Genomic DNA, 16,212 nt, shown 5'->3' with positions numbered 1-16,212 from the left:
ATTGTCCAAATTGGTTAGGTGTATGTTCAATACATGAATTCCAAATAAAAATCCATTTAAATGATGGGTTCTTATGCAACAAAATAGGAAAAATCGCCAAGGGGAATGAATACTTTTGCTTGTGTGGTGTGTGTGTAAACTCAGCAAAAAAAGAAACGTCCCTTTTTTCAGGACCCTGTCTTAATTCATAAAAATCCAAATAACTTCACAGATCTTAATTGTAAGGAGTTTAAACACTGTTTCCCATGCTTGTTCAATGAACCATGAACAATTAATGAACATGCACCTGCGGAACAGTTGTTAAGACACTAACAGCTCACAGACGGTAGGCAATTTAGATCACAGTTATGAAAACGTAGGACACTAAAGAGGCCTTTCTATTGACTCTGAAAAACACCAAAATAAATATGCCCAGGATACCTGCTCATCTGTGTTAACATGCCTTAGGCATGCTGCAAGGAGGCATGAGATCTGCAGATGTGGCCAGGGAAAGACATTGCAATGTCCGTACTGTGTGACGCCTAAGACAGCGGTTCAGGGAGACAGGTCGGACAGCTGATCGTCCTCACGTTTGCAGACCACGTTGTGTGTTTATTGTCGAAGGAATGAGCCTTACACCGAGGCCTGTACTTTGGAGCGGGATTGATTTGGAGGTGGGGGGTCCTTCGTGGTCTGGAGCTGTGTGTCACAGTATCATCGGACTGAGCTTGTCATTGCAGGCAATCTCAGCGCTGTGTATTACAGGGAAGACCTCCTCCTCCCTTGTGGTACCCTTCCTGCAGGCTCATCCTGACATGACCCTCCAGCATGACAATGTCACAAGCCATACTGCTCGTTCTGGGCGTGATTTCCTTCATGACAGGAATGTCAGTGTTCTGCCATGGCCGGCAAAGAGCCCGGATCTCAATCCCATTGAGCATGTCTGGGACCTGTTGGATCGGAGGGTGAGGGCTAGGGTCGTTCCCCCCCAGAAATATCAGGGAACTTGCAGGTGCCTTGGTGGAAGAGGCGGTTAACATCTCACAGCAAGAACTGCCAAATCTGGTGCAGTCCATGAGAAGATGCACTGCAGTACTTAATGCAGCTGGTGGCCACACCAGATACTGACGGTTACTTTTGATTTTTGACCCCTCCTCCCTTCTTGTTCAGGGACACATTATTCCATTTCTGTTAGTCACATGTCTGTGGAACTTGTTCAACTTGTCTCAGTTGTTGAATCTTATGTTCATTCAAATGTTTACACATGTTAAGTTTGCTGAAAATAAACGCAGTTGACAGTGAGAGTACGTTTCTTTTTTTTCTGTGTGTGTGTGTGTGTGTTGCAGTCACTTTGCAAAGATTTGAATCTGGCGTCACTTTTGGTATCCGTTAATGTGCCATGTTCATCAACCATGTGCCTCCAGTCTTTGTGAGAGGAGCTGCCCTCTCTCTTCCAGTATTCATGAGACTCTGGTTGTGTGAGCATGAACACAGGGCTGAGCTCCGGCATGGGGCTGAGAGGAGTCATGGTCTGCCCGGTCACCTGATGACACCTGACACTACTGGAGTCAGCCAGGCGAGGAGAGAGGGGAGGGAGGGAGGGAGGGAGGGAAAGAGGTCAGTAAGAAAGAAGAGGATCAGAGAGGTGAAAGAGGAAACGAGAAAGAAACGGGACGTTAGTGAAACAATTACCGGAGTGTTCTGTCAGCTGTGTATTGTGACTAGTGACCAGCCTCTTAGCATCGCAGTGGCTCGGCTCAGGATACATAGCATAGCAGTGAAAGGAGCCAAGTGGGACAATGTAAGAGGATCACAATCTCATCCCATGATTATCATTCTGTACTGCCGTCTGCAGAGGTTGAAATTTAATCACAGCTCAGAAGCTACCAGAATAACACTATTGTTGTTCTGAAACGGCCCCTTGTAAAGATGTGACAATATGATCCAGATCATCTCAAAGGTTTTGCAAAACCAGATTTTGAACAAATGGAAATTGTGTTCATCTTTCTGTGGCTTAACAGGGGTAAACAAATGTGGTGATAATCCTCATTTGTCATCATGATACCAGTCATTTAATGTGTTGTTTTTCAGAAGAGGAGTTGAGGAAGCTACGAGAGGAAACAAATGTGGAGAAGATAAAGGAAGAGCTGGAGAGGGAGAGAGGGAAGAGGCTCGACCTCGAACTGAGAATGAACGAGGTGCTAAAATCCAGGTCGGTGATGGAGAGAGCGAGGGGAACATAATGTGTGTCATCTCATTCTCTTAAGTGTTGCTCACTTAGAGATAGTCACATCCCTCTCTGTCTGTCTCTCGGTGTGTCTCTCGGTCTGTCTGTCTTCTGTGTGTTGTTTTTGTCGGACTGCTTTGCTTTATCTTGGTAAGGTCACAGTTGTAAATGAGAACTTGTTCTCTACTGGCCTACCTGGTTAAATAAAACAACTCTAGGTGTGTGTGCTGCCTTCTTTGCTGCAACCCTGCCTACCCCAGTGAGTTGTCCTTCAGTGGGGTGGATCACCCTGCGCTCCAGCGGGTATAAATAGCTTGAAAACATGATTGGTGGCATGCAAAACATGTTGGGACTACATAACAAATACCTAAGCCTTGTGTTCACCCAGTCTGTTCAGAATGGATTTCAGTGGCAAGCTCCTGCCAACAGGCCCTTCCACCATGTGGAATGTCTCCTTGTCCGTACAGTAAGGTCCACAAGGGCATAGAGGGCATGAAGATGTATTACACATCAAATAACCAACATTTAGAGGCATAAATCCCATGAAGGGTGTGACTTGAATGAGTCTTTGCAACACTATGTAAACAAACAATCCTTTTCTCTTTTTTTTCTCCTTTTTTTTTTCTATACTTCTATCAGGTTGGAAGACTCGCCGCCACAGCCTGCCCGTAAACCCCCGTCTCCAACGCCTGCTGCCAATGGCAAAGACGCAGGTAAGCAAGGCAGAAAGTGGACGATGGTGTAACGCCTATGACCGCTGATGGTAAACCCCAAAAACCGCCCCCCCCTATCTGTACGGTTTATGGATTTGAAGAGACCAGATTGATACTGCTCACACTGATCCCAGATCTGTAAAGATCTTAAATAAAGATGCCAGTTTCAGTATTTAACGAGCCTTGGGTCAGAAGAAACCTTTGTCAGAAACGGCAGTAACTCCCATCGGTGAAATAAAAAGGGTTTGTAGGACTACGGGGCAGCCAGGGACTGTGGGAAGGCATTCGGGAGTCTGGTTGAAGCCAGTGATAGCCCGGTGGGGCTGTAGACCTGACAGGAAAAGAACAGGGGACCGACGTTTCCTGTGACTCTCTATAGGGACTGTGGGAAGACTGTAATAACCCTATATGTGTGTGTGTGGGAGGGGTGGGGGGGATTCAGGATGATGGAGAATCTATTTTCTCCATGGGGGATTTCACATATTGACAAACACACTCACAAAGGATCTTGAATCACTTGAGACAATGCAGAATACCTGTTTTTCATCAAAGTTAATGTGTGTGTGTGTGTGTGTGTGTGTGTGTGTGTGTGTGTGTGTGTGTGTGTGTGTGTGTGTGTTCTCATATCAAAACAATTTCTTCAAAAAGGATCCGTTTCCCCATTCATTTTAAAACTAACCCAACCGTAAGGACGAGCAGCTTTAATAGCAGTGTTTAGTGCAGAACACATTCTGGGCGCTAAACATCCTGTTTACCAGATATATATTTTAGTGTGTGTGGAGCACAGATTACTGGCAGGCAGCCTATCTGCCAGCAGGCTGGAAGAAAGACACTGTGTACGTGGGACGGAACAGTTTGAACTGTAGAAGTATCTTTTGTAAAAGCAAAAATCTTGATTCTTTTAGGGTTCCAGAACCAGTTTGTCAAGTAGCTTCAGGCGCTGGTGACACTGGTAAGGGTTTTATTTTAGGGTTCCTGATCACTGTTTTAGGGTTTCAGAACCAGTTTGTCAAGTAGCTTCAGGCGCTGGTGACACTGGTAAGGGTTTTATTTTAGGGTTCCTGATCACTGTTTTAGGGTTCCAAAACCAGTTTGTCTAGTAGCTTCAGGCGCTGGTGACACTGGCGAGGGTTTTATTGTAGGAAATGGGCTAGGTTTAATCTAGGCCAAACAGGCCCATGGTGTTAGTTAGAGCAGCCTCGCCAAATGTAGAATGTGCGTACTTGAATTTGTGTTTCTGTACGAGACACACAAGGAGCTCAGTGTGTAATTTAGGTTAATGGGTCTTTGGTATTAACTCTAAATTAAACCAGCGTCTTAACAGGGCGATCTACAGACCTGTATCTCCTTCTCTACCCGTCTTCATTTAATAAACGGCTTCAGGTAGGTAGTTGCCCTTGGTCACAGAAACTCCAAACCGACAGGGAGGCAACTTCATTGTACTAATTATAAACCTGCGCTGCCTGTAAACCTCTCTTCCTGTGTCTGTCTTGTCCTCGCTCTCCCTCGTTCCCTGTCTTTCGAATGTGCATTTTATTCATGTTCAGTGTCCTCTTCATGTGCAGTAATGTGAAGCGCCCACTAACAAATAAAGAAGCCTATTGAGACCGTGACCTTCAACTCTGCCCCCTCCAGACAAAGAGAAGCCGCCGCAGGGGGAGACCCTGTACTTGCGGGCGTGGAGGTGGCTCTATGACAGGTTGGGGGTCTACATCGAAGACTTCCGCTTCGTCCCGGAGGAGAACACTGTGGAGGCTGAGGAACCGCTAAGCGCTAAAAGGTGTGTCGTTGTGCTCATACGATGGGTTGTCAAAATCCTAGAAATACAATAGAATGAATGGGTCCTCCCCATCATGGATTATTGGTTTAAATTGGAATGTCTGTTCTTGTAAATGAATTTCTATGTTCTAAAAGGTGAGTACTGAATGAGGTGGTGAAAACGGCAATCACATTGAGAGGCTGCGTTGTAGTAGTCTATCGGAACATGGTGAATTTGTTGCACCCCACATGGCCAGTACTCTACCACTCACAGAAACAGTAGTCTTTCACCCCAACCTTAACAGTAGTGATGTGAATCCTATACACACTCTCGATCTCTGGACCTTCTCTATATGTTGCACATCACTGAATACGGTGTCTGTGCCCTCTGGTGGTGGCTCGACCACACTACCACACTCCTTGCAGCCGTTGACTGAGGCTATAGACATTGCCCTCGGGCACTGATTTAGGATCAGCTTCACTATCCCCCAATTCTAACCTAAATTCCTCACTGATCTTAGATCACTGTCTAGATGCAACTCATACATTATGCTCCACTTTAAGCTAGCTGGGTTCAGTCTAGGACTTGGCTCATTTTGCTGCTCAGCACAGATCAGATTGTACAGGGTTTACTCATCCTTCAGGTCATTGGCTGCTGTGACCGTAGGCAGACGAGTACTGTGAACACACACGTACGTACACGGTTTGAAGTGCACACGGATTGGATAAAAGTTGGCAGCACAGGTGGAAAGCTCTAGAAATAAAGAATGTAGAATGTATTGTAGCAGACCTTTTGTGGAGAGAACCTAAAGAAATGGATTGAGCTCTTCATTCTTTCCTCTCCTCCTTGCCTCTGTGTGACTCATAAACAGAATGATCAGTGGGTTGAGGTGTTGCTACCTCCGCAGGAACATTTCGCTCTTTTAGTAGACGTTTGAGGATTGTGCTCCCCCACTGTGTGGTGTCTGTGTAAAGTGCATGCTAAAATTCCTGTTGTAACATCTACAGTTTTGTATGTCCCTCTCTCCAGGCTAACAGAGAACATGAGGCGACTCAGTGAGTATTTATAGATGAATTCCCACTCAGAACAGTCACACCTTCTGCCGTTGAGCTACTGCTGTCAGATTTTGTAATGTGACAAGTTGATGACTGATTTTGTATTTTCCCCAGAGCGAGGAGCCAGACCTGTCACTAACTTCATGAGGAACCTCTCAGCCTTATCCAACTGGCACTCCGTGTACACCTCAGCTATTTCCTTCATAGTGAGTACAACTGCTCCTATCTGTCTTTTTTTTTTTTTAAGATATGCGAGTCATGTCCAAATCATCTAGAAGTAACTTCATTGTGCTACACAATTCATTTGAGTAACTTTTAGGATGATTTAGACATGAAGCCCCCAAAAAATGCTAATATTGGTACCGTTGACTTGCATTGGAGTTGTGCCACAAATATAAAAAGTTGGCATTTGGTGACGGATGAACAAAACCAAAGCATGGATCGCTGTCATACCATGTCCCTAGACTGCTCACAGGGTAAGGAAACTAATATGTAACTGTAGGAGTTTGACTACTGGGAAACCCTTCTCTCGACTTTGACACATGCTATTCCACAGAGATGGACATCGACCAAATGTCTCTTCTGTTTGTCTCTTCGACTTCCTCTCATTCGATGTCCCAGATCTCCCACGATATTCAGTAGTGCTTGTCATTTGGAAAACTTGTATATTACATCTAGTGATTGCGAGAAATAGGATGCAGGCTAAGTGCTGGATGAAATGACGAATGCCATTTGTGTTTCCTCCGGTCTCAGATCTACATGAATGCTGCGTGGCATGGCTGGGCCATCCCCATGCTCCTCTTCTTGGCCATCCTGAGGCTCTCCTTGAATTACCTCATTGCTAAGTGAGACATGCATACACACACACACACATTGATATTACATTGTCATGTATTGATGACGCTGAGTGATCCAACTACACTGAACCAGAGTATGTGAGTGGAGCTCGAGCGGAGCGTGCCCAAATTCCCAAAGACTGGAGCGTCGGACTTCTCATCCGCTCCAATTTTGTTCCGGTAGCACTCACTTCACGAACTCAGGGCATGCCTGGCCCAGCATGCATCTGTGGTCTACTCGTGTGCTGCCTCAGCTACACTGTCATGGAGTTCACTAAGTATTTTCATAAACTGATAAAACACACAGGTGCTAAATCAAGGTGACTTATAAAGATGAGGACCAAGAGAAGGGAGTGCAGTGATGTAGTGTCCACAACTAAGGTGGAGATATAACGAAGTGTGTCGTTGTAGCAAAGTATTTATAACACATCTAAATCTCTTAAACGTTTCGTACATGTTTTGTTCTATGATCTATACAATAGGCCTGGCATATCCCCATGTTCAAGGAGCTTTCTGTTTTGATTGGGTTATTTAGCCTAAAAACCTTTTTAGACCTACATATAGACAAATAAATAAAAACCAACTCTGCATCTCTGCACAGCCTGAAAAGATTCGCCAAAAGGGTGTTTATCATCCCCAGTGACTCTGCAAGTGAGGGGATATTCTCTGCTCCTGGCCGGCTCTCCATGTACCGTCACGTAAGCCTGAAGCCACAGACTGGCCAAACTCGGATTTCTAAAAATGTATTATAAAAATGAATTCAAAGGCACTTTTTTTTTTAAATTTTTTAATTGAATTGAATACTTAGTATATCACAATTTTATAGACTGTACTGATGTAACGCAACGGAATGCTGAGGGCTTTATGTCCCTACCAGCCTATTGTGTAGCACTCGCAAATGCTTCACAATGTATTTCTTTGTAGTCTATAGCCTTGAAATAATATAGCCCTAAATAATGATTGTTCCTTCCTTAGGCTCCCTGTCTGGCTCCTGGCCTATTTAGAGTGTTTATATGCTGTTTAATGTGACATGTAGCCCATTTTGAAATGGTTTGCTTTTTCCATTCACCTTTTTCATGTTTAAACAAATACTTTTCATTCAAATCCGTATGGTTTGGTTTCAATACTTAAAAACCAATTGGTTAGGTCCAGGTAGTCACAAAAATAGATGGGTGTTGGTTAAATTGTGATTTTAATGAATGGAGCTTATTTGGAGTGTTTTTTTTTAGCTGAGCTGTAGGAAAGGACATGGAACGGTGTGAATGCAAACATGCAACAATTTCAAAGATTTTACGGAGTTAGTTCTTCTCAGGAAATCAGTCAATTTAAATCAATTAAGCCCTAATCTATGGATTTCACATGACTGGAAATGCAGATATGCCTCTGTTGGTCAGAGACCTTTTTTTAAGAAAGAAAAGTAGGGGCGTGGATCAGAAAACCAGTCAGTATCTGGTGTGACCACCATTTGCCTCATTGTGGGTGACACAGCTCTGTCGCATAGAGTTGATCAGACTGACGATTGTGCAATGTTGTCCCACTCCTCTTCAATGGCTGTGCGAAGTTGCTGGATATTGTCGGGACCTTAGACACGCTGTTGTATACGTAGATCCAGAGCATCCCAAACATGCTCAATGGGTAATATGTAAAATGCAATTGTGTTCGTTGTCCGTAGCTTATACCATAACCCTACCGCCACCATGGCGCACTCAGTTCAATGTTGACATCAGCAAACCGCTCGTCAACATGCCGCAATACACGCTGTCTGCCCGGTACAGTTGAAACCGAGATTGATCTGTGAAGAGCACACTTCTCCAGCGTGCCAGTGGCCATTGAAGGTGAGAATTTGCCCACTGAAGTTGGTTACGACGCCCAAGTCAAGAACCTGGTGAGGATGAAAAGCATACAGATGAGCTTCCCTGAGAAGGTTTCTGACAGTTTGTGCTGAAAGTTTAAGGTGCAAACCCAGTTTCATCAGCTGTTCGGTTGGCTGGTCTCAGACGATTCCGCAGGTGATGTGGAGGTACTGGACTGGTGTGGTTACACGTGGTCTGCCGTTGTGAGGCCAAATACCAAATTCTCCAAAACAACATTTGAGGCGGCTTATGGTAGAGGAATTCATTTAATCTTATCTGGCAACAGGTTGGACATTCCTGCAGTCAGCTTGCCAATTGCACACTCGCTCTAAACTTGAGACATCTGTGGCATTGTGTTGTGTGACAACTGCACGTTTTTAGTGGCCTTTTATTGCCCCCAGCACAAGTTGCACCTGTGTAATGATCACTCTGTTTAATCCGCTTCTTGATATGCCGACCTGTCAGGTACACTATCGGTCAAAAGTTTTAGAACACCTACTCAGTCAAAGGTTTTTCTTTATTTTTAGTGAGGACATCAAAACTATGAAATAACCCATATGGAATCATGTAGTAACCCAAAAAAGTGTTAAACAAATCCAAATATATTTTATATTTGAGATTCTTCAAATAGCCGCCAGTTGCCTTGACAGCTTTGCACACTCTTGGCATGCTCTCAACAAGCTTCTCCTGGAAAGCTTTTCCAACTGTCTTGAAGAAGTTCCCACATATGCTGAGCACTTGTTGGCTGTTTTTCCTCCACTCTGCAGTCCAACTCCTCCCAAACCATCTCATTTTGGTTGAGGTCGGGGGATTGTGGAGGCCAGGTCATCTGATGCAGCACTCCATCACTCTCCTTCTTGGTCAAATAGCCCTTACACAGCCTGGAGGTGTGTTGGGTCATTGTCCGGTTGAAAAGAAAAATGATAGTCCAACAAAGCCCAAACCAGATGGGATGGCGTATCACTGCAGAATGCTGTATTAGCCATGCTGGTTAAGTGTGATTGACTCAAACGCATTAAGAAATTCCACAAATTAACTTTTAACAAGGTACACCTGTTAATTGAAATGCATTCCAGGTGACTGGTTGAGAGAATGCCAAGAGTGTGCAAAGCTGTCATCAAGGCAATTTGAAGAATCTCAAATATAAAATGTATTTTTGATTTAACACTTTTTTTGGTTACTACATGATTCCATATGTGTTATTTCCTAGTTTTGATGTCTTTACTATTATTCTACAATGTAGAAAATAGTAAAAAATAAATAGAAACCCTTGAATGAGTAGGTGTTCTAAAACTTTGGACCGGTTGTGTAGATGGATTATCTTGGCAAAGGAGAAATGTTCACTAACAGGAACATTAAAGAAGTAACTGTGTGTGTGTGTGCACATTATATTTCAGCTCCTGAAACAAGGGACCAATACTTTTACATGTTGAGTTCATATTTACCAAGTTTTGATCAATAAATTCATACGCCACTCTCTTACATGTAATTACACTGTACCTACATATTTAATGTGGTGCAGCTCATTTTCTCAATCTATTCAGAGCAGGGATGGGCCACTTTGATAGGGGTGGGGGCTTCCAAAAATATAAACTCATCATGGAGGACCACAGAGGCTCGCGGGTGCAGACCCCACACATGCAGTCAGAACCGTCCCTAGTCTTTTTAGAGACCCCAAGCAAAACTTTGTTCCCTGCCACTTTGCGAAACAAAACATTCTAACGGCCCCCTCTAGACTGCAGATAAACATTTTGAGTGAATGACTTAAAAATCAAAGGGTGTGATTACTAAAAGTGTAGATAGCTGGCCGCTAGACTAATTTACCTAAAATTTATCTAAAAAATATTAGCTGACACGGGCAAATTACGTGACAGTCAGTGACTGACATAAGAGAAACTGCTTATGCACAACCAAAATGTGTGTTCTTTTATTTGAACTCTCAACAGTAAGATCATTTGAAATTGATCCGCAGGTGCGGGCTGCCAGTTGCCCGTCCTGCTTTTTAGAGTTTGTTGTTGTTGACATTTTTACATCTTCCCTTTTCAGAGGTTGGAGGATTCAGTGGAGCATTGTGCCGGACATTACGGATCCTATAGTAAGACGCCTCCCATTTCACATGACTTCCTCTTAGCTTCCTGATCCCACAGGGTGGCCTGTCGTATTTCCTGCCTATGGCATGAGCTGATTTGTTGGTTTGTTTCGTGCAGGAACCGTCAAAGGATGATTTGACTGTGTCTGAAAAGTTCCAGTTAGTGCTTGATGTGGCACAAAAAGCCCAGGTACAGTAGTAGTCAGCACCGACACACACAACCACGCATAAATACGCACGTCATCACACATACACACACACACCACATTAAGACATTGTGTGTTTTGGGAAAGTCATTTTTCGGGGCTTTTTTTTCACAGAACCTTTTTGGTAAGATGGCGGATGTTTTGGAGAAAATAAAAAAGTAAGTAAGAAATGGCTGTTTCACTGTCTTACCATTCTATGCTCTTTCCCTCTGATGTTGGTCTGAATAGTTAATCAAAAACGGTTTCTCTCTCGCCCCTCGCTCTGTCGCTCTGTGTGTGTGCAGCCTATTCATGTGGGTGCAGCCTGAGATCACTCAGAAGCTCTACATCAGCCTGTGGGTTACCTTTCTCTCCTCCTGCATACTGCCCTATAAACTCGTGGGCTTCATGATTGGTGAGTACAAGCACACATAAACATACACACACAGACACGCTGCTGCAGCCACACACACACACTGAGTGAAATGCTATAGTTACGTAACATTCAATATAAAAACACCCCTTTGTTCTCTTCATTGCTGCTCAGGGGCATTGTCTCTTGGCACACTGAGATTCATTGTTTGTTCCTCTCTAAAGCAATTAGTCTTCTGTGTGTTCCCTGTTGGTGCCTGATTAGTTTACAGCAGACACACGTTTTATGAAATGCATAAAAACAAAGTATACCAACAATTAATTTTTTTTTGTGCCATCCATTGTGCTTAGCAACATTACTGTCAACTTTTTTTAATCTGAAGAGAATTGGCTTTTTAAAGTCTCTTCTTTTTCTCTCAGGGCTGTATGCAGGGATCAAGTTCTTCATCATAGACTTCTTGTTTAAGAGCTGTCCCAAGCTGAGGGACAAATATGACACCCCTCACATCGACTGGAACAACCTACCAACTGATCCACAGTTGAAGGAGAGGACCAACGCTACAATGTCTCGACGGGTGAGGACACGCACTTATGATGGCGTACACAGACGCACATGTACATATCCACACGCAACATATCCAGCATACAATAACACACACACACACACACACACACACAGTCATCTGACATAACTTACTCTGGGCACGCACAAATAACTCTCCCCATAGAGAAAGGAACCAATTGTTTATCCAACCCAAACTTCCCGAACACTAGCCCTTATCCAAATGCTAAATAACTAAACCATAACCACAATACAAAAGTATCTACTACAACTCAAGCATAGATTTTTGATTTAAAAATAACCATGATGAACCTTTTACCACTTTTTAAAAAATGTAACCCTTTAAACAAACCTAATTTACCTCGACACTGCCACCTGAATGTCATGCTCTGTCATATGCGTGTGTGTGTGTGTGTGTGTGTCTGTGTGTCTGTATGTGACCGTGTGTTGAGTGTTTGCGATGTCTTATCTTGGTCTGTTTCCTCAGCCAGTTGGCAGTACTGTTAGTGGTGCTAGATGGTCTTTTGCTTTAGTGACTGTCAACTATACGTTGTGTTTTGTTTCTCTCTCTCAGCTGTCTGGGTCTGAGAAGGTAGGGACTCTGGTGTGCCTCTGTCCCCTTACGTTACATAGTGCCTGTGTGTGCCACCAGCTAAAACGTGTGTGTGTGTGTGTGTGTGTGTGTGCGCGCGCGTGTGTGTGTGTGTGTGGTTCACGACAAAACCTCCCAGCATTAACTGAGTGTTTGAATAAATGGATCATAAATGTCAATGTCAATATCCACTTTTCGTGGGCCATAATGGTGAACCCTTTACTTGAAACAATTCTGAATTGATTTGTGACATTTCTTTTAATCCATTTTACCAGACATACTCTGTAGTAACCAGGCTGTTCAGTGTGCTGCCACAAACCCAAAGCACCACTGTTAAAAGCCACTTCAATGTGACTAGAGTAGTAATACACTATAGTCCGGTTTACAGTAGCACCTCTTATTTCCCACATAGTTTACCTCTAGAACACACAATTGTTATTCCTTCATATCGATGGTAAGATAATCAGGTAAGGTAAAACTTTCTAGTGATTCCAATTTAGTAGAACAATCACTCGATTTTTAAAATCATTTGCCAGGTAACCCTTGGACAAACAGAGCTAACTAGTGTGTCTGAATATTCCACAACTATGTAGCTAAGACTTATTCTACTGCTATGTAACGTTACAAATAATCCCATCTATCTACTGTATAGTTAGGGGCCGGCCTGCCTGCCTGCAGCATGAGGGCGTATATTGTACTGTAGCTGTAAACGGCATGGCCATTTATCTGCAGAGCTCCCTACTCTCACTCCCAGCATTACATACACTAACTAATCCACTACTATACCATACTGTCTGTACTGTACACTGACTTCTGATTTCCCCCCCCCCTGCCTGACGTGTGCACTCGCTCACCCCCCTTCAGGGATTTACCCTTCACTAAAAGCATTGGATTGGTGGGTGTAAGTCTGCATAGGCAAAAAACAGGTGGGCAATGTTCCACCATAAATCTATACATTGAGGGGTAGTGAACCAGTGCACACTTCAGGGCAGAAGTGTAGAGGATGGAATAGACAATTCAATAAATGAAGTTTACATAGCAATGTCCTCACTTAGAAATGAAACTAACAAAGATGACTGATTTACCTACATGTACTACTGTAAGTGTACTGTGTCGATATGAGTGTGTCTGGGGGGGGGGGGAACTGCTCTGCGCTTTGCACGAGAACCTCACCCTGAGGCTGATGTTAGATAAGACACAAGTTGTTTGCAAGGCTATGTTATGAGGAGCACATACTCCTACTGTGTACAGATGAATGGCCTCCATCTTATGTTTCCTATCTCTGTGAGAGGCTGTCTCCCAGTTTAGTCTCCGAGAGAATCCGTAGTGGAAGATGGCTACAGTAGTGCTCTGTAGTAAAATTATTCATCTTCTTCCTCCTCCTCCTCCTTCCCCACCCGCTCTCCAACTCCTTCTCCTCATTTTCCTCCCTCTGTGTGTGTCCCCCCCCCTTCCTCCCACACCCCCTCCTCTCTAGATTCAGCCTGTGGTGGCTAGAGGTAGCCTAGCAACCGTCCCGTGCGGTGTAAGCCTGGATGCTGACAGCGCCAGGATTCATAGCACCAAGAAGGGAGCCTTTCATGAGATCTTCAACGTCTCAGAGAATGAGCGCCCTCTACCAGGTCAGAGGACTAACTGCACCTAAAATATTTAGTTTTTTTCTTTTTCTGCCATTTAACTTTTTGGTTTGTTGTTAAAATACATTTGGGGAGCTGTCCAGCCGCTTGTGGAAGTAAATCAATATAAACAGTTTTTCTGTTTGTGTGTCTACAGTGTGTGAGAATGGGTGGAGGTGCTGCCTCATCAACAGAGACCGGAAGATGCCAACGGACTACATACGAAACGGCATGCTCTATGTTACAGAGAAGTAAGTAGACCTAACTCATCACACTAGCTTGTCTCGTCAAGTACGGATTCTCTATGAGACCAAACTGGTAGACAGCCTCTCATAACAGTAGCTTTTCACCTCTAGTGGTCTGCTCATCCTTTTAGGTGTGCCATCTTTACTCTCTGATGTGGCTGTGTACAATGTGCCACGAAATGTTGCCATTATGCTGCAGATTCTCGGCGCTAGATCCAAGAGTGGATGATTTGTGCTGACTCTCCTCTCCATCTTTGGTTCTCTCCTCCTCCTCCTCCTCCTCTCTCACCATCTGTCTCTTTGTGTCTCAGTTATCTGTGCTTCGAGAGCTCCAGTTCCAAATCGGCCTCCTCCAAGAAGAATAAGGTCATTAAGCTGGCGGACATCACAGATATCCAGAAGGTGTCGATCTACACACTCAACTAATTCAATGTTTTTGTCATATCTTTTCTGTGATGTCACATCCTGATGTGCATCTTCCAGCAACTGATAGATTCCTTTTGAAATGAATAGATCATAATTGTATTTATCTGATACCTTCTCTGTTCCCAGTACAAAGTGCTGTCTGTCTTACCTGGGTCAGGAATGGGGATCTCCATAGCCACTCCCTCCACACAGAAGGTATGGAGGAAATAAAGACTCATTTGACCTTTTTTATTATCCTTCACATATTTCTGAGTAAAATGAAATATGATTTGTGGATTTCTGTCTCCTCAGCCTCTGGTGTTTGGTGCCATGATCCATCGAGACGAGGCCTTCGAGGCGATCTTCACCCAGTACATGAAGATCACAACCACCTCCAGACAGCCCTTGGGCAGCCCTGAGCTGTAGCCCTGAACTGTAGCCCTGCTATCCCCATGGAAAGAGGCCTGGGCTGGGGTCAGGGCTGGGCCACCTACCCCTGAACCCTCCCTGGCTGGAGAAAAGACAATTGGGGGAAGTGATGGGACACACCTCTTCTCCTCCCTCTCTTATTTACAGTGACTGGACAATCTTCTTTTATGACGGAGAGGTGTCTGGTGTGCGCGCTCGCCCCTCTGTCTGGTGTGCGCGCTCGCCCCTCTGTCTGGTGTGCGCGCTCGCCCCTCTGTCTGGTGTGCGCGCTCGCAGCGTCTGTCTGGTGTGCGCGCTCGCAGCGTCTGTCTGGTGTGCGCGCTCGCAGCGTCTGTCTGGTGTGCGCGCTCGCAGCGTCTGTCTGGTGTGCGCGCTCGCAGCGTCTGTCTGGTGTGCGCGCTCGCAGCGTCTGTCTGGTGTGCGCGCTCGCAGCGTCTGTCTGGTGTGCGCGCTCGCAGCGTCTGTCTGGTGTGCGCGCTCGCAGCGTCTGTCTGGTGTGCGCGCTCGCAGCGTCTGTCTGGTGTGCACGCTCGCCCGTCTGTCTGGTGTGCGCGCTCGCCCGTCTGTCTGGTGTGTGTGGAGGTGGGACTTATAGTCCAATAGGGATGGTGAATACATTCCAACACTGTGGGGGGGGGGGGGGGGTCATTATTTTTAACACAGACTTCTCATCATAGGGGAAGGAGCTGGCTCTCCTGCCTGCCTGCCAGCTTTCATTTGCTTCAGAGAGATGTGTGTGTGAGCTGCCAAGACATCGTGCGTCTCTACTCACCTGTCTTCTCTCTTTCTCGTGAAGTCTTGAGTCGGTGTTACTGTTACTGCTGGTCTTGCACGGAACCGTACGGTAGCTAGATGTTTGTGTAGAAAACAAAAAGCTGTGGACATCGAGCTAGCATCGGAAACAACGTTCAACACGACAAGAAGCCTTTTCCATCCGTTTACATCGTTGCTGTAGATTTGTCCTTGGAGACACTCGCGCACATTTCAGCAACAAACCGTCTGCTTTCAGATGTCTGTTTGCATATGACGTGTATGTGTGTTGTGCGTTCAACACTCACGACTGACCTGTACTGTGTGTCACACACAGCGGTGGGGACCCTTGGCGATGATGTTCGTTGTGAAACGTTTTCAAATACCTTTTCTTTTCAATTCCGCTTATTTTTCTAATAACCAATGGAATGATGAGGAACTGGACTTAAGGCAGGTCCTGGATCTGTGGATTGTGTTATAAAACTAGAGTCATAGCAGACCTAAACCCTGAATAATGTGTCGAAACTGAAGGTACGTAGTTTAAA

At 44.8% G+C, this 16,212-nt stretch overlaps 1 protein-coding gene across 4 annotated transcripts in view; it reads left to right on the top strand.

Moving 5' to 3' along the window:
- Positions 1-15,225, top strand: part of LOC139393173 (GRAM domain containing 4a) — a 60,328-nt gene extending 45,103 nt beyond the window's left edge. For 3 of the 4 annotated variants that reach the window (XM_071141572.1, XM_071141574.1, XM_071141575.1), the window contains 17 exons: positions 2,071-2,191; positions 2,846-2,919; positions 4,555-4,699; positions 5,708-5,733; positions 5,848-5,939; positions 6,487-6,578; positions 10,469-10,517; positions 10,630-10,701; positions 10,832-10,875; positions 11,002-11,111; positions 11,489-11,643; positions 12,205-12,222; positions 13,700-13,844; positions 13,996-14,089; positions 14,395-14,485; positions 14,636-14,704; positions 14,801-15,225. In XM_071141572.1, the coding sequence (XP_070997673.1) occupies positions 2,071-2,191; positions 2,846-2,919; positions 4,555-4,699; positions 5,708-5,733; positions 5,848-5,939; positions 6,487-6,578; positions 10,469-10,517; positions 10,630-10,701; positions 10,832-10,875; positions 11,002-11,111; positions 11,489-11,643; positions 12,205-12,222; positions 13,700-13,844; positions 13,996-14,089; positions 14,395-14,485; positions 14,636-14,704; positions 14,801-14,914 (1,511 nt within the window). In that variant the 3' untranslated portion in view covers positions 14,915-15,225. The remainder of the gene's footprint in view (positions 1-2,070; positions 2,192-2,845; positions 2,920-4,554; positions 4,700-5,707; positions 5,734-5,847; positions 5,940-6,486; positions 6,579-10,468; positions 10,518-10,629; positions 10,702-10,831; positions 10,876-11,001; positions 11,112-11,488; positions 11,644-12,204; positions 12,223-13,699; positions 13,845-13,995; positions 14,090-14,394; positions 14,486-14,635; positions 14,705-14,800) is intronic. The other variant, XM_071141573.1, reaches the window with a different exon arrangement.
- The last annotated feature ends 987 nt before the right edge of the window (positions 15,226-16,212 follow it).

Source organism: Oncorhynchus clarkii, chromosome 33 (assembly GCF_045791955.1).
Source record: "Oncorhynchus clarkii lewisi isolate Uvic-CL-2024 chromosome 33, UVic_Ocla_1.0, whole genome shotgun sequence".
NCBI lineage: Eukaryota > Metazoa > Chordata > Actinopteri > Salmoniformes > Salmonidae > Oncorhynchus > Oncorhynchus clarkii.
The sequence above is the reverse complement of the archived record's forward strand: the minus strand, read 5'-3'. Positions and strand labels throughout refer to the sequence as shown.